General features: G+C 39.0%; 2 protein-coding genes across 6 annotated transcripts; both read left to right on the top strand.

Moving 5' to 3' along the window:
• The first annotated feature begins 1,789 nt into the window (after positions 1-1,789).
• Positions 1,790-9,912, top strand: LOC116252812 (DEAD-box ATP-dependent RNA helicase 5). Of its 3 annotated transcripts, none has more exons than XM_050077319.1 (14): positions 1,790-2,709; positions 2,973-3,097; positions 3,472-3,579; positions 4,155-4,235; positions 5,213-5,287; positions 6,519-6,597; positions 7,113-7,198; positions 7,306-7,362; positions 7,444-7,511; positions 8,143-8,205; positions 8,380-8,473; positions 8,938-9,102; positions 9,291-9,383; positions 9,472-9,912. In XM_050077319.1, the coding sequence occupies exons 1-14, from the start codon at positions 1,836-1,838 to the stop codon at positions 9,565-9,567; spliced, it is 2,064 nt and encodes a 687-aa protein (XP_049933276.1). In that variant the 5' UTR covers positions 1,790-1,835; the 3' UTR covers positions 9,568-9,912. The 3 variants fall into 3 exon arrangements, with proteins under 3 accessions (XP_049933276.1, XP_049933275.1, XP_031483224.1); XM_050077318.1 differs by having other exon boundaries at positions 1,791-2,709; positions 8,137-8,205; XM_031627364.2 differs by lacking the exon at positions 5,213-5,287 and having other exon boundaries at positions 1,791-2,709; positions 8,137-8,205.
• A 632-nt stretch (positions 9,913-10,544) lies between these two features.
• LOC116252782 (pentatricopeptide repeat-containing protein At5g27270) lies at positions 10,545-17,196 on the top strand. Of its 3 annotated transcripts, none has more exons than XM_031627315.2 (8): positions 10,545-11,413; positions 12,248-13,652; positions 13,766-14,077; positions 14,677-14,781; positions 14,898-14,985; positions 15,103-15,224; positions 15,806-15,866; positions 16,181-16,319. In XM_031627315.2, exons 1-7 carry the CDS (start codon positions 10,838-10,840, stop codon positions 15,838-15,840), a joined length of 2,643 nt encoding a protein of 880 aa, XP_031483175.1. In that variant the 5' UTR covers positions 10,545-10,837; the 3' UTR covers positions 15,841-15,866; positions 16,181-16,319. The 3 variants fall into 3 exon arrangements, with proteins under 3 accessions (XP_031483175.1, XP_031483174.1, XP_031483173.1); XM_031627314.2 differs by having other exon boundaries at positions 10,552-11,413; positions 12,512-13,652; positions 15,802-15,866; positions 16,181-17,196; XM_031627313.2 differs by having other exon boundaries at positions 10,553-11,413; positions 15,802-15,866; positions 16,181-17,196.
• Positions 17,197-17,500: the final 304 nt, after the last annotated feature.

A 17,500-nucleotide genomic window follows, 5' to 3' on the forward strand; every position in this document is an offset into this window, starting at 1 on the left:
CTCATATGTAATGTTATGCAGAACTAGAAGATTCGATGTGGGACCAACATAGTCACACCCTTAACACCTGCAGATCTCCAATGAATGGGAGGTCCTCGAAACTTGATTTTTTGTCAACCGGATCACGTGGACTCACGTGAGATGTCTTCCATTAATTTTGCAGAAATAAGTGGAGAATTTATTAATTTTATCAGTCATATTCAGTTGGAGCAGTACTGAAATTATTTATTTTGATTAAATTTTAAATGGTTGAATTATAGACAACAAATGGAAACATGTAGCGATGTTTGCTTTATCTCTCTCAACAAACATAAAATATACATACATAGTGTGTGTGTTTGATCTATCATAATGGACGGTTAAGAAAATAATAAAGAGAAAAAGGTGATGGACATTTTTGTTATCTATTATCACTTCTCACTTTTTTTTTGTATGTTTTTCTCTCAACTATTCAGATGTACAACTTAATTAGATAATTTGGTGACCCTAAATAACCCCATATTTTAACGGAAATGGTGCAATAGTTTGGGGTGGAGATTGGTAGGTAGTTAGTCTCCATTTCTTTCGAACGTCAGGACTTACATATATATATATGTATATATAGCATATCGTCTTTGACAAGATTGGTGCAATAATTTGGGGGTGGAGGCTGATAGGCAGCTAGTCTCTATTTCGAACGTCAGGACTTCAACTTCTTGCATTTATGCACTCTCGAATACCAAAAACATGTTACATATTCTAAGGAGACAAGGGGTTAGATGAGAGGTTCAACTCTTTGCTAGGAGTAGATCTCCCCCATTCACTTGAAATATATATAAAGATCTTTGAAAATACCCACTCCTCTTTCTTGTAAACTTGAATTTGGAAAAAAAGGTAAGACAAATTACAAATATAGACAAAATAAATTTACACACATATAAGCATATACTAGAATGTTAGACTTTGACAAGAATTATCTAGTATGATAATTCCAATGAAATCATAGGGTAGCATTTAAGTTGCAAATATCAAAGCTACTTTGTTTTTTAAGGGTCCAATGAGCCCTTAAAATGAGGAAAGGGAAGGAGAAAAACATAAATGAATGAGTTTCCTAAACTCATTTGTCTCTTTAGAAGGGCATTTTAAATTATTTAAAAAACAACTTGGCTTTTATATTTTGCAATATATATACATATATTAAAAAACAACTTGTTTTTTTTCTCTCTCCCTATATATATGAGTGATGAACAATAACAACTTTAGTTAAATAGAGTCACCTAATCATTTTAGATTGGAAGCAATCAAATGGCCCCTTTGTTTGTTTTAGGTAAAACTGTTTTACTTTGGATTACATGGAAAAAAATACAATATATCAGCACAATTCACTCGATGTTGTTGGTCAAGTCAGTTTTGAAACCAAATTGATCATCACCAATATTAGGAGAGAAGCAAAATTGATGTTTGGATTTGAAGCAATAGCAAAGGTAGACTTCAGTATCATAAATACTAAGAAAAGTTAGCTTACAATGAAACTTATAAACATCCGAATGCATTTCAAAGTTACATGTAAAAGATGTGTGGATTTCTAAATAAGAGAAATTTTGCATGGAATTAAAATTTTATCTTGATATGAAAACTAATATGTGTATGTAGATCTCATCCGGATCCAATGAGTCCGATTGGTCCATTAAAACCAGTGATCAAAGAAACCATAAACCAGATCTATTCCGGATCATGGCCCGATCCATCTCACGCCAGGCCGCAAAACCCTAGCACGAAAGCCTTCCTGTTAAAACCCTGGGAGGGGGCTTCATTCCTCCCTTGTTCCGGGGCCTCCTTTCTGGTTCGCTTCTAAAATGGGAAGGAAACGGCAACAGCACGAAGACGGCGACCCAGAAACCCTAGGAACCGCTGAGGGGAAGGAGATGGAGTCTGCGAAGGCGAAGAAGAAGGAGAAGGGACAGAGGAAGGCCGAGAACGGCGGAGGATTGGAGATGGACGGAGAAGTAGGTCGCCTTCCGGACGCTGAACCGCAATCGATTGGGACGTTTCAAGAGAATGGCCATGGGTCCAAGAAGAAGAGGAAGAAACGGGATAAATCTTTGAAGGAGAACTGTTTGCACGGAGTGGAGGAAGCCGGTGAGGGATGTTCTGATAGGGAGGGGGAAGCTGTGCGGGTTTCCGAAAACGGTGGCTCAGGGAAGGTTCGACCTGGGAAGAAAAAGCAGAAGAAGTTGGCGAAAGAAGGGGCTACGGTGGAGTTTGAATCGAATGGAGTGGTGAAGGCCGAGGAAACGGATAAGTGGAATGAAGGCGATTATGCGGACGTGAGGAGGATGAAGAAGAAGAAAGGGAAAGAAGAGAATGGAACAGTGGAGTCGGCATTAGTTGGAAAACCAGATGAGAATTTGACGAAGCTGGAGAAAAAATGCAATGGAGTGGTAAAAGCGCAAAACAATTATGAGAGTGGAACTAAGGGCAACGGCGTTGAAAAAACTGGAGTGGAGAAGGGAGATGAGCGGGACTTTAAGGAGAAGGTAGTGACTGTTTCTGGGAACGACGTCGAATTGCCGAAGTATACGGCGTTTAAGTCATTTGTGGACTCGGGATTGCCTCGCGAGGTTCTTCATTGTTGCATGACATTCAGCAAGCCTTCGCCCATCCAGTCAAGGGCGTGGCCTTTTCTCTTGGACGGCCGGGATTTCATTGGAATCGCAGCAACTGGTTCAGGTTGTTTTTATTCACTTTTTTCCACGTCCGTTATGCTTGCCATTTGGATAATTAAAATCAAACTGAAGTCATTACCCGTGCAACTTCCAGAATAGGCATATTACGTGGAGCCAGTCCTACATCACTTTCAAATTCTTTTCAGTGCTCTTTACAAATGAGCTCAACATTCATCTAATTTCATGTACAACGTTGGTTCACACGGAGCCATGTTTTTACTTCTACTCGTATTGTCTAGTTCAGCTTACTGTGTGCAATCATTGCAGGTAAAACCTTAGCATTTGGTGTTCCAGCTTTGATGCATATTCTGCAGAAGGTCAACAGCAAGCAAGGCCGGAAAAGGTTGCCTCTTTGTCTTGTCCTTTCACCTACAAGGGAGCTTGCTCAACAAGTATGTCGTCCCTCCTCTTCTTTCTTCCCTTATGGTTTATGCTCATGATCGTTTTGGCTATCTTGTATCTTGATTTCACGAGAGGATTCCACACACACAAACTTTTGTGGACCTGTGTGCAATATGTAGCTTTTATAAATTTGTTGGAAATTTTGTGGTGGCCAGTAGTGTCTTTCCATCAATTTTTAATTGTCCAGAAAATCTGATATGGTTTCATTGGGTTTGCTTTCTATTACTGCAAGATGATGGTTAAAAGTTAAAACTTCAACTACTAGACTAGATTGCTGACATATTATCAATCCAGTTGTTATTTTCACCTTGCTTGGACCTTATTTCCATTAATTGTGTTTTTCCTTCTGTTTGGTGCATTACAGATTGCTGATGTCCTATCAGATTCTGGAAGACCATGTGGCTTGAAGACAGTTTGTTTGTATGGCGGAACTTCTAAAGAAAAGCAAATATCTTCCTTGAAGTCTGGCATTGTAAGTCATTTGCTCCACCTATTTTGTTATGCTTTAAATGCATGGTCATACTAAGATTGGGATGGGTTCGTACTTGGTAAGCTTATCTAGAGTTTGGCACAATGAGCATGAAAATGATGGATTAGCATTGGCTAAAGGTAGTTCAAAATTTCAAATTGAGCTTGATTAGGCCTGACCTAAAAAGAAAATGAGTTAGGTAATGGCATAATGGAAACAGACTCTGTTATTTGTGTCGTTCTGCTTGTGTTTATAAGCTTATGCTGCACTGGCCATGTCATCTGTGTTCAGTTCTAAAAACTACTGAATTGATGAGTTCATATGGATAAATATTGAAATTTTTATATGGTTACCTTTTTTTTCTACGTTAGTTGTATTTGACCATTTTCTAAATTGACAACTTTCTTATCTTCAGTTTGAAATCATGCCTTTTGTTAGGAAGTGTTTTTCTTGGTTTCTCTTAATCATATGTAGCATTTTATTTTTTCCCCCCACATGTACAAGGGTTATGGCAGAGACTGCTCTCCAGCAGCATGCATTTTTTTTGTTTATTTACTGAATCTCGGTCATAATTTTAGGATATTGTTGTTGGGACTCCAGGAAGATTAAAAGATTTGATTGAAATGGGCATTTGCTGCCTCAAGGAGGTCTCTTTTGTAGTGAGTACACCACCTTCTGAGCTCTTCATTTTTTTTTATGCTTTTAGTTAAAGTTCAGACTATTTCAATCATTTCTGCATGTGTTCTTTTTTTTTTTTAAAGTTTCAGATTTACCATTTCAATGTGCAGGGACAGTCCTTGTAGATATCTGCTTTTCTGGAGTGTAGTTGAGAAGAAATGGTTGAATGAATAGGTTTAGTTTGTGTTTCTTTCCATGTGTTCTACTTTTGTTAGGATTCAGTTCTGTACGTTTTCAGCATAAGGAGAAACTTTTTTATTCTTGAAGTAACTCATATGCTAGCAAAGGAGTTATTTTTGAAGATTTACTGTCAATGGTGAGTCCAAATTCCATGGCATAGGAGTTACTCAATGGTAACTTTTTTGCCAATGTCCAAAAAAATTGAAATGGTTTTCCTTTGGCAGCGAATTTTTTTGATGTTTAGATTTTTATGGTAAAGCCTTATAGTATGTCAAGAGGAATGGTTATCAAAAGTTCATAGAAGGTGCAATGATGTTTTTCTCGTTAATCTGAGCTTCAGATAATCTGAAGACAACAAAATATATCCATTCATTGCAAAACAACTGCTGAGCACCTTCTCTCTCCTTCACAGACACACACAATAGGTCGCTGTTTCGGTTTCTTTTCTAGCAGACTCCTTGTATAGGTCATCAATGATCACACATGCTGAAGCTCTCTCACCTAGGCTTGAACTCGGGTCATGTGAGCCCTAATGACATCCCATAAAGTTATAAACTGCTATTTTGTCATCCCTTTTTCCTTCTTAGAGCTTTCTTACTACTGACAAAAAGAAATTCGGAAGTTTGTAGAGGGTGCAATGATGTTTTTCTCGTTAACCTGAGATTCAGATACTCTGAAGACACCAGCATATCCATTCATTTCAAAACAGCTGCTGAGCACTCTCTCTTTCTTTCTTTCCTTCTTTCTCTCTCTCTCTCTCTCTCTCTCTTTCTGACAGAGGCCTTTGGTTTTCGTGCATTGCTTTGGTGAAAACATTGGCCACACAGTAACTATGGTGCCAATTTTTTGTATGGTATGAATCCTGAATTTTGAGAATGGTCTCTACTTGGTTTTTGACTGCAGATAATTACTTTTTTCTTTTCTAATTGGTGTTTACTTTAAAGATCTTCGTAGTTCGTAATATTCTATATCTCTCTTCTGCTTGATTTTGTTGTCAACTTCCTTTGAACCATGTTTAACTTTTGCTGCTAAAAGATTCTTTCCCAGTTTGAACCATGTTTAACTTTTGCTGCTAAAAGATTCTTTCCCAGAATATTCATTAGTGAGGTTTTGAGTCTTGACTAGGCATTCAGACCTGCCAAGCCTGAATCCTTTATAGGTTTGACCTCTGCTGACGCAATGAACGGGGGCAATCTTCCTATGCATTTAAAGAGGCTGGATGGAGCTGAAAGTACATGACTCAAGTTTGAGCGGAGCTGGGCCATCTCAAACTCAGCTCAATTCTTAATGGGGACAACTTGAGTTTGACTTGAATTAACTTGAGCTTGAGGAGGCTCAAACTCGGTTCAGTTAAATTCGAGCTGAGATTTGGCTTGAGCTTAACCAAGCCGTTTATTAAAAAAATTTATTTTTTAACGTCAATGGAGACAACCAGATATGAACCTGGCCCTTGTTAGCCACCGGGAAACCATTGTAATACTTGCTTTTTTGTGATGATATTATGAATCACCTTCTACATATTCACTTTCTGTGCCTGCCTAGCTTGAGCTTAACTTGTTTACTTAAACGAGTCCATAGCTCAAACTCTACTGATTAATAAACGAATTGAGCTTGAGTTACTCGACTCAATGAACTGCCCTAGCTGAAAGCAGTAACTTGGACCTCAGTTAGAAACTTAAAACATCCTGTACCATTGATGGGTGTGAAGTATTCACAGAAAATGCATTCTTTTTGAAAAAAAAAACGCGAAAAAATGCGATAAATTAACTGGCCATTTTAAACTAAAAAAACATTTAAAATGAAAAATATGTTTTTTTATTTTTATTTTTTTCATTTTTTTTTCACTTTTTTCATTTTTTCACTTTTTGATGCCGAAGGGTATTTATAAGTTCTTATTGAGCATTTCCCTCATTTTGAATTCTTTAGTGTAATGTTATGTCCAAGCAAATTTCTTGAATCAAACTTATAAATATGCACATAATCATGGACATGCTTTTTCTTTCCAGGAAACTAACTCCTTGCTGTGTGTGAGCAGTTGTGATAAACTGGTGGTTGACGTGTCTGAAGTTATTCACTTCCTGTAGGTTCTAGATGAAGCAGATCGAATGCTTGATATGGGATTCGAACCTGAAGTGCGTGCTATTGTGAGCCAGACAAATTCCAGTATGTGCTACTACTATGACTGATAGATTGTGCTTGTTTATTGCATTATGGTTCATCTTTCAAATGTTGAACCTCTACAAGTATTTTTTGAGTTGTTTCCCATTTTTGACTTTGTTGTCAATCTAGGGACTAGTTGGCCGAGTAGTAGACCTGGTTGGTGTCCAGCAGACTGATCTAGTCTAGCATGGTTCATGACCAGATGAATGATTAGTATGTTTATGTGTCTTTTCTTTTTCGTTGGTACCTCTCCATCTCCGTCCTCTCTCTCTCTCTCTCTCTCTCTCTCTCTCTCTCTCTACACACACACACATACATAAAGTTACCAGACTAACTAGCTAATTATGTCTTTTTGTCTTCATTATTAATCTTTCCCTCTCTCTTTTTCTATAAATATATTTATTATTTGGACTACCAGTCTTGACTAGTCCCTTTTAGACCTTGATGAACCTGTGCTGCCTTCTTACTTTGACAGTTAGATCTTTAATGTAGCTTGTGAATACTATCATTTTTTGCAGAACGGCAGACCGTTATGTTTAGTGCCACATGGCCTCTTGCTGTTCACCAGTTAGCCCAAGAATTTATGGACCCAAACCCCGTGAAGGTGTAGTTTTGATACTGTCGATATTGAATCACCTGAGTGCTCACCTCACTCCCCTTCTTTTCCTCATTCTGGACTGCATAAATGCTAAGAAAATCTGCTATTTCCAGGTTGTTGTGGGTTCTGAGGATTTGGCTGCAAACCATGATGTGATGCAAATAGTGGAGGTATATTGTGATGATAAATTGGGTTTGCTATTCAGCTAATTCCTAAACTTTGTTAGTACATCTTAATTTATTATCAAACAGGTTTTGGACGATCGATCACGTGATGCACGTTTAGTTGCCTTGCTTGAAAAGTATCACCAGTCCCAGAGGTATTTGTTGTCATATGTAGATGTCAAAAACATATGCTTCTTTGAATGAATTATACTGGTTCTAGCATGATGCCAGAAAATTTATCGGAGTTTGTTAGATGATCTAGCTTGGAGGCTCTGTCCCGTCTTCATCTTGGTATGACTTTAGAAACAAAACCTTAATAGATATAGGAGATCAAGAGAATTTTATACTACAGTGTGCCTGATGTTGCAGGATGACCTTAACAATCCATGGCTAAAAGTACCTTGCTTTGCTGTGAAAAACATCATGAACTGCTTCTGCACCATAAACCATCACTACTGCTTATTTGATGGCTGTTTTTTAGTGACAGACTAACTCTCTACAAAATTATATCTGGTCTACCAAGATGGATTTATTTATTCTTTCAGAAAGATTTTTTTTTTCCTGAGCTTTTACTATATAAGGCATGTGAATGGAGTTGTTCATGCTTCAGAACGCTGAATTATTTGCTGAGAGAGTTTGTGTACATTGTTTCACCATTTGCCTGTCCATTTTTATAATCATCTCTAGTATTTCCCATTAGATCATTTAAACAAATCGTTGTCCAATCTCGAAAATCCTTAGCTATGGGACTATTGTTTGCTGATATTAGGTTCTTGACAGGAACAGGGTTTTGGTATTTGTGCTGTACAAGAAGGAAGCTTCTCGAGTTGAAATCATGCTTCAGAAAAGGTGCCATTTATGTAGTGTTTTATTCTATGTTTTGTTCATTTTATACCATTTTGAAGAACATGATATGCTGTTTTATCTTAGATAACTACTTAATAGCTGGATATTTTATTTAATATTGTTACATTGTATTTTGACGGTGCTAACTATTGTAACTGGGGTATGGTTGATCTGTAGGGGTTGGAAAGTAGTCTCTGTGCACGGTGACAAAGCTCAGGCTCAACGAACAAACGCACTCTCTCTCTTCAAGGAGGGAAAATGCCCTCTAATGGTGAGAACTTATTATATAAGTAATGTTTATTTTTATGAAGGTTTCTGTTGTCATTCCTTGTATATAAAAGCAAAATGATGTCCAAGTGCCATGGATGCTACTACACCACTTATGTCCAAGTACCTGTGTCGATATGGGCAGCTATGGAACAATGGTGCTTGGACATAAGTGGGATGTGGCGGATCAGTTTATGCAGGCCCAAATTTAGTCAGTAATTTTAGTGAAAAATCAAATCCTTAAATATATTTTTGAGTCTACAAAATTTGGATATAGTTTTGTGTACATACTGCATAGGCACACACGAGCATGTACACATGTATACGTATGTAGTAGATACGTACAAAATTTTTCAAGTTCCCTTCCTAGGATTAGTGAGTGCTAGGGTGGAGATAATGGTCAGCTTGTCTGTACTTTTGCAAACTGTCTTGGTGTTAACCAACTTTTGTGCACCTGGTTTTATGCAGATTGCTACTGATGTGGCTTCTAGAGGGTTAGATATTCCAAATGTTGAGGTTGTAATAAACTACAGCTTTCCTCTTACCACGGAGGACTATGTCCACAGGATAGGTAGGACAGGGCGAGCTGGAAAGAAGGGTGTTGCGCACACTTTCTTTACGCAGGAAAATAAGGTATGAAGCTGCTACCATGGTGTTTTGCGGGTAGTAGGTGGAGCGAGCGAGTTTAATATCATTGTTTCTCCAAGTAGGGTCTCTGAAATGCATTTTTCGAGACTACCATTACTGTTTCCTCCATTGCAATTATTCTTGAAATTGTCCACAATATGGAAAAAATGTGACGCTGCTCTCCCTCCTTGCAGGGGCTTGCTGGTGAGCTTGTCAATGTACTAAGAGAAGCTGGGCAAGTTATACCACAAGCGCTGCTGAAGTTTGGCACACACGTCAAAAAAAAGGTACTCATTGAGAGAGTTTTGCTTGACCGGAGTGGGCTGCAACCGTGTTCTGTTGGTCGTTGTAATTCGTTCGTTGGGTTTCTTGCAGGAATCGAAGTTATATGGTGCACACTTCAAGGAGGTTGCGGCTGATGCCCCCAAAGCTACTAAAATCACATTCAATGATTCCGATGAGGACTCATGAGCCGCGATAGCTTCTCGATAGGTCGAGTTTAGATGATATCACGGGGAAATGCAATTGTACTGTCGGCTTCCCGATTTGGTCTCCTTGGCTTGAACAGTTTTCATATCTGCCTCGGACTGCCTGCCTAAGTCTATGTAAAATGAGTCATTGATTGCGTTTGATTATTTGTGCGGAAGCAGGAACAGTGTCTCTTACCAAGAAGGGTCTTCTCCGTAGCATGGTCACTTGCTGTTAAGAGGGCAAGGGAGAAATTTTGTAGTGGTTTAATTTGGTCAAGTTATACGAGTCCTGAATTCATAATATTCATTAAACAAAGTTTGAGTGCATCAATGCCATTTCTGAGTACGAATGTTGGTTGCCTCGATCCGATGATCTTCTTGTGGGAGAAAATTTGGTTCTCGTAAAATCGTTTTCCAATCGGCTGATCGCATCTTTGATTAGTCACGTTGTCAATTGGCTGAGTTACTTTTACCCGCCAGTATTGATGCAGTTGGTTGCGACTGACAAACGAATATGCAGTATTAATGAGCTGCTCAAGGCCGTTATCCTCCATCATTTTTCTGTAAAATGTAAGCACACCTGTACGAGTCAAACCTCAGCTTGAAAGTCGGTTTATTAAAAGATTGGTTTGGCTGAACATTTTCGCATTTCGTTTCTTCTTCCTGTAAACCCATGATGAAAATTGAGACCTTATCCTGCTGTTTTTTGGGCGGAAATTTACATGTCCTAGGATTGTGCACCAGAAATAAGAGTTCGGGTATATCCTCTGTAGTTTAGAAAGGCATCACGGTCCCTCGTGAACAAAAGGAAGATTTGCCAAATGGGGAGTCCTCGAAAGACGATTTTACTAAATGGGTTCCCATTTCCACAAAAAAAAAGCTGATATTTGTGGCCCATAATAATCTTTCTTGTGATAGCTTGTGAGGTCTTCATAATTCAGTGAGCATTAGATGACCTCACCGTCTGTCTGAGAGTGCTTACTAGAGTTGTTGCCAAACACGTCGGGTGGTGTCCCGGACGGTGAATCGTGATTGATGGGCAAAAAATGGGTTCTGGGAAAAAAATTGGCAAATCAAATATGCATGAGAACCGTTGGATAGGAACTAGGTCCAACGGTTTTCTCGAGTACTGTCACAGACCCACAATGTTCCTCCCTCTTGAGAACTGTCTTGTTTCTCTGCTTCTGGGCCTCTGGCCCCGCTTCTTCTTCCCTCGTTCTTCCGAAGTGAAAGGGTCAGGTCAGGGTCACTGAATTCCTGCACATGGCTTGATGGAGACACTACTAAATTCTTCCTTCCTTCCACCTTACTCTCCTCCTGGACAGCACCCACTTCCTTACTTCTTCCCTCCGCTCCCCAAATCCCTAAAACCCTTAAAACCCAGAAACGACAGGAACACGAGTCTCTTTGCTTCGGTACCCAGTGTCTCTGCAAACTGGACTCTGAGTGATGGAAATTCGAGGAAAACCTTTAGAAGAAACCTCCGGAAGAAGCCTCTATCGGACGATGACGCCCGGCGTATAATAAAGGAGCGGGCAAGATACCTAAGCGTGCTGCGGAGGAACCAGGGGTCCCAAGCACAGGCACCTAAATGGATCAGGAGGACGCCGGAGCAGATGGCTCAGCTGTTAAAGGACGACAGGGACGGCCACATCTACGGGAAGCACGTCGTCGCGGCAATCAAGACGGTGCGAGGATTGTCGACGAGGCCGGAGGGGTCGTACGACATGAGGCAAGTTATGAGCTCGTTCATCACGAAGCTGACGTTCAGGGAGATGTGCATCGTCTTGAAGGAGCAGAGAGGTTGGAGGCAGGCGAGGGATTTCTTTTGGTGGATGAAATTGCAGGTGGGTGGTGAGTCTCTCTCTCTCTCTCTCTTTTTCACACACACGTGTTTTCTCCATGGGCTTGTATTGGTATATTTATCTGCTCTCCTAGCCAAGTTTTCCTTTTTTTGAAATTAAAAATAGTGCGGTTTGGCAGACCTCTACCTGCATATTAATTTGTAACAGATGCTACACATCACGGGAAAATGAGGATGCCATTCTGGTGGTTTTCCTCCCATTTCCTTTGACTGTACAAAGGAGACAAAGCATACAAGTTTTATAGAATTTCCACCAGTAGGGCTAATAGAACTGGCTCCTCGCCTACTTGTATTCTGATAAAACCCAAGAAAATCTTCACCGTGAGGTTTAGTGAGTTGATGACACTCATCTATCTGTTTCCATGTACTTGTGGGCTTTTCCTATCGCGCCTATTTTTTCTTGGAAATGTAAGAACGGCCTGTTAATGGTTAGAGCCGATCGAAGGTGGATATTTACCAATGGGTTTGAAAACCATTGGTTAAGAATCTGGACACCTAGGAGGTAAGGGGGATAGTAAACGAAAGCAGTCAAAAGGGATACGAGTTTGTTCATATTTTTATAAGGATGGAAGACAGGTATTTAAAATTCTCCAAAATTTTATTGGCGCAGTATTGCATATTTTAGAGGTTCCTACCTATGTACTCAAGTTGGGTTGCTGCTGTTTTAATTCTCTTTGCTTACACTGAAATTCATAGGTTTCTAACCGATGAAGTTGGCTCATGAGTATGTGCACAAGTAATTACTTACTAATGTCTGTCCTCTGAATGTCTTGAAATATCTACTTCTAATTTGATGTATTGCGTGTTGCACTCACAGCTCTGTTATAGACCTAGTGTTATTGCCTACACTCTCCTTTTACGGGTCTATGGACAAGCAGGGAAGATTAGTCTTGCTGAGGACACTTTTTTGGAGATGATAGAAGTTGGTTGTGAACCAGATGAAGTTGCTTGTGGCACTATGCTTTGTACATATGCTAGATGGGGCCGCCATAAAGCTATGCTGTCATTTTATTCTGCTGTTTGTGAACGGGGCATTCTTCCATCCATTGCAGTATTAAATTTTATGATCTCTTCTCTGCAGAAAAAATCATTGCATGAGGAAGTTCTAAGAATGTGGGAGCAAATAATAGAATTAGCAGTCACTCCCAATCATTTCACATATACAATTGCAATAAATTCATATGCAAGAAAAGGGCTACTGGAGGAAGCTTTATGTACACTAAGGAGAATGAAAAATTCGGGACTTGTTCCTGAGGAATTAACGTACAGTCTTCTTATAAGCTTGTGTTTGAAACTAAATCAACAAGCTAATGCTGTAGAGCTGTATGAAGATATGAAATCCCAAGGTGTTACTCCTAGTAACTACATGTATGCTTCAATGTTGTCTCTTTACCAAAAGGAAGGTGAATATACAAAAGCTCTTGCACTCTTCTCAGAGATGGCAAGAAATAAGATTGCTGCTGATGAAGTCATCTATGGCATTATGATCAGGATATATGGAAAACTTGGACTTTACATGGAAGCAGAAAGTACTTTTAAAGAGGTTGAGCAGTTGGGACTTCTTAATGAGGAAAAAACATATGTAGCAATGGTTCAAGTCCGCCTCAATGCAGGTAAATATGATATGGCCTTAAGCCTTTTGGAGCAGATGCAATCTAGAAACATTCCCTTTTCCATGTTTGCATACAGCACCCTTCTTCATTGTCATGTTTGTAAGGAAGATGTGGCGGCTGCTGAAAGTACGTTCCAGGTTATGTCCAAGATGGGTACACCTGATTCTTCTGCTTGTAATGACTTGCTTAGTTTGTATGTAAAATTGGGTTTACTCAAAAAGGCTAAGGCTTTCATACTTAATCTGAAAAACAAAAAGATAAAGTTTGATATGCCCTTGTACAGGACTGTCATCAAAGTATATGGTAAAGAAGGGTTGGTAAATCAAGCTGAGGAACTCGTGAATGAGATGCAAAGTTACGGACTAGAATTGGATGATTTCACAAAAACTTCTTTGGTTCGCATGTATGGAGAATCTGGGAAAATGATTGAAGCAGAAAATACTTTTAAGGCCTTGGAAAAACCTGATGCTGTGGCTCTCAGTTTAATGCTTCAGCTGCACTTGGGAAATGGTGATGATATTAAAATCAATGGCTTCCTGACATCTCTCTTGGAGACTTCTGGTGGCCTGGAAGCTGCAAGCCATCTGATACGAAAATTTGTTAAATCAGGCAAGTTCTTGGGCTTTCTGTTCATGAGAAGCGTACATGTTGGTTAAACTTGTGTACTTGTTCAGCCAACTATGCTTTCCTAGCCATTGACAGGGATCCTTTGTGGTGTGCAGGTGAGATAAATAAGGCTGAAAAACTCCATTTTCTTGTGGTTGAGCTAGGTGAAAAGCCTGGAGATACAAGTATTGCTTCTTTGATCAGTTTTTATGGTAGGCAGCATCAACTCAGACAAGCAAAGAAAGTGTTCAATTCTGTAACAGGTTCCTCTGCAGTTGGAAGACCTGTATATAGTTCTATGGTTGATGCCTATGCCAGATGTGGTAACCTGGAAGAAGCAAATCGTCTTTATGAAGAAATGGTTGCTCAAGGTCTTGGTCAGGATGCTGTGACTATCAGTGTTATGGTGAACGCTTTTACTAATCATGGTATGGTTACAAGTTACAACCTACAAATACAATCTAGCAGAAAAACCAAAATTCTCTAAAAATTTCTTAAATTACATAAAAGCTAAGCTCAAGTGGCACATTTTGGTCTTGTGTAATTACCAACTTCTTTGAGAACTCATTTGTCCTTTCTATTCAATTGTTGGTTCATCTCTCCTCTACATTTCAAGTGGTGCCTGAGGATCAATTTTTTTCTTTTGATTCTTCTTTGTATATGATAAAATGCACATTTGCATGTAGATACACAAATGTACATGTATCTCTGTGTAGAATGGAAAATGTGATATATGTTAGAAAAGTTTCAAAATCGTCTGTAATCTTGTCATTTTGTCTTTGGATTATTTCCACCTGGTCTTTAACTTATTAGATGACAATGTTGCGAATACATGTGGAGAACCATTTTGGAATCTAAGTTTCCTTGTTTCTTTGGATATCAGTCTGGACTTTTGTTCTATCTAGGAAAAACCCTACTAATGCTATTTCTTCTTAGAATTACTGTTAGTATCGTTACTTGTCCAATCTGTTCATTCATATTCTATTTTCTCTATTTCTTTGCTGAAGCTTCTTTTTTCCATTGACAGGAAGGTTTCAAGATGCAGAGATGATGATTCATAGAAGCTTCGAAGAAAATGTGGAACTTGACACTATTGCATACAATACATTTATTAAGGCAATGCTTGAATCAGGCACGTGATATCTTGCTAGTTATGTGCTCATCTGTAGCAGATATCCAGCAATATTTGCTTTTTAGGCAACCCATTAGACAGAAAACCTAAAATCATGAGGTTTGTCTCCTGTGCAGGTAAACTGTTATTGGCAGCCAACATATATGATCGCATGGCTTCATCTGGTGTTCCTACTTCACTTCAGACGTATAGCACAATGATAAGGCAATATTTGTGTTCATCTTTGGAAAAGCTTATTTGCTTTCCGAGAAGTTCTCTTTAATATCTCTTCAAGTATTTGTCCATGAACTTCTTGTTAACTTTAAAACCCTTCTGATGCAGTGTCTATGGCAAAGCTGGAAATCTTGATAAAGCTTCTGAAATGTTTAATACAGTGCTTAGTGCTGATATTAAAGTTGATGAGAAGGCATATACAAACATGATTACTTGTTATGGGAAAGCTGGTATTATATGGTTCAGACTTCCAATAAAGCTTTTTCTGATTGTTCAGTACTTTTTCAGTGCAGTGCTAGATTCAGCACAATGATAATGACAAAAAAAAAGTTCAAGCAAACTTTTGTTAATGTCTTCTTTTATGGTGCCTAGCTTCTAAAATTGACAATGTTTGGCATCTTCTATTCACTTAAATAATCTTTCAGAATTGTTCCAACCAATAGGTCATCTATACGTACATAGAAAATCTTGATCTCTTTTTTTCTGTTCCTTTTTCTAAAGACTAAAGTATTATGAACCATCACTAGTATTTTTGTTTAAAAATACTGAACAATGTCTACATTCTACTTGAAATTGGCTAGAAATTAATCAAATTATTCATGGATAAAGCTGGTTGCTTTCATTGATGTATAACCAGCTCTTAGAATTTATATCAGCATAACCTTGTTATCAGAATTTTCTGCTTTGCCCTGCTTTTATTGTTCATCTATTTGGAGTTTAATGTAGCTTAGTTGGTTCTCACTTTAGCAGTGCTTTTACATTTCTATGGGTCTTATCTTGCATTACTAATGAGGTCTGTATCTGTAGGTAGAACAAGTGAGGCATTTGCTTTATTCAATGGGATGAAGAAAGAAGGAATAAGACCTGGAAAGGTATTATGCTACCAGGTTCTGGTTTACTGTTGCTGCTTTTTCAGAAGAATCCGTGTGTCCCTTAGGAAGTTAGTTTTTGTACTTCTATTGTAGAACCTGATATTTTCATATCTGTCAAGCAAGTCCATTTTCGAGGCAAGTAAATGTTCATGACAAAAGCATCCAAGTAACTTCACTAGGATTAGCACCCAATTACTAGTGAATGCTTTTCCTGAATTGTCATCAAGGCAGTGTTCCAGCACTATCTCCTTTCATGACTGCCCCTATACAAAAGATTTTGGAGCCATCTAACAAAGTAATTTTCATTTCGGCAGATCAGCTACGATACCATGATCAATGCCTTTGCTGTTGCGGGCCTTTATGAACAAGCTCAGCAACTTTTTCAGACCATGCAAAGTGAGGGATATTGTCCAGACACCTTTACACATCTTGCACTTACTCGAGCATACTTGGAAGGTAAAAAGTACTTGGAAGCAGAGGAAATTATCCATGTGATGCGTAACAAAGGACTGCGTCCCACCTGTGCATATTTCAATGAGATTATTACTGCCTATTCCAAAGCTGGACTGGTTACCGATGCTGAAAGAGTCTATGTACGGATCAGTGAAACTGGTATAGCACCTGATATCTCATGTTACAGGACAATGCTTAGGACATATATGGAGAACGGGTGCTTGGATGAAGGAATTTCATTTTTCAGGAGCATTTATCGGACTGTGAAGCCTGATATTTTCATTCTAAGTGCAGCAGTTCATCTCTATGAGCATGCAGGAATGAAACATGAGGCTGAGGATGTTCTTGAGTTCCTGAACATGCATGGCCTGGCGTTTCAGAAGAATCTGAGGGTTGGGAGAAAGGTTGTCCAACATTAGTCATGCATGCAAAACACAGCCTAGACTTTCCTGGGCGTGGGCAAGTTCTTGTTCAGGTGCTGCCCAGTGATTCACTCCAAGGTTGCTACATTGCAGGAGTATGATTCTGTACAATGCTGTGATTGTGGTAACCATGTTCTACGCTTTATGTCAAAGGACACGATTGTGCAATTACATGGACCAACATTTGAATGGTGGGCCATACAAGACCAGGAGATAATACAGTTCAGCTGCTGGTGATGGAAAAGAACATGAAAGGCGCTAATTGTAATTTAGTTGTCAGATTAAAAGATAATTAAGCAGAACTCCTGTTTAGGCCATCCTAGAGTTGCTTGGATGGTGGGCTAAGCCTTGAATTAAACTCTCTCTCTCTCTCTCCCTCCACTCACATACACAATATTCTTTTTGTTGTAATTGTGAATAAAGGTTATCAGGGTAATGATATTTTGTTCTCCTCAGTTCAGATGGCGTCCTTTAATCGGAGGGACCTCGGTTTAAATCTCTCTTTCATAGGTTAAACGTTTGCAGATCCTCCCCCGGTACAGCAATGCACCCGCGATGGTTTCTTGTTTTTTGGCTTGTCATGGAGTTTTTTGTGCTTGTACTTTTCCTATTGAATTTTTTGAAAAGAGAGATCCTGCATAATTACATGATGATATAATGATATAATCGATACAGCAATGCACCCGCGATGGTTTCCTGTTTTTGGCTTGTCATGGAGTTTTTATTTTGTGCTTCTTGTACTTTTTCTATTGAATTTTT

Source organism: Nymphaea colorata, chromosome 4 (assembly GCF_008831285.2).
Source record: "Nymphaea colorata isolate Beijing-Zhang1983 chromosome 4, ASM883128v2, whole genome shotgun sequence".
NCBI lineage: Eukaryota > Viridiplantae > Streptophyta > Magnoliopsida > Nymphaeales > Nymphaeaceae > Nymphaea > Nymphaea colorata.

Bases quoted from the DNA above. Each gene is read 5' to 3' on its own strand.
- LOC116252782 (XM_031627313.2), top strand. From the start codon at position 10,838: ATGGAGACACTACTAAATTCTTCCTTCCTTCCACCTTACTCTCCTCCT. The intron at 14,078-14,676 runs GTATGGTTACAA...TTCCATTGACAG, and splicing joins GAACGCTTTTACTAATCATG to GAAGGTTTCAAGATGCAGAG. The intron at 14,782-14,897 runs GCACGTGATATC...TCTCCTGTGCAG, and splicing joins TAAGGCAATGCTTGAATCAG to GTAAACTGTTATTGGCAGCC.
- LOC116252812 (XM_050077318.1), top strand. From the start codon at position 1,836: ATGGGAAGGAAACGGCAACAGCACGAAGACGGCGACCCAGAAACCCTA. The intron at 4,236-5,212 runs GTGAGTACACCA...TCTTTCTGACAG, and splicing joins TCAAGGAGGTCTCTTTTGTA to AGGCCTTTGGTTTTCGTGCA. The intron at 9,103-9,290 runs GTATGAAGCTGC...CCCTCCTTGCAG, and splicing joins TCTTTACGCAGGAAAATAAG to GGGCTTGCTGGTGAGCTTGT.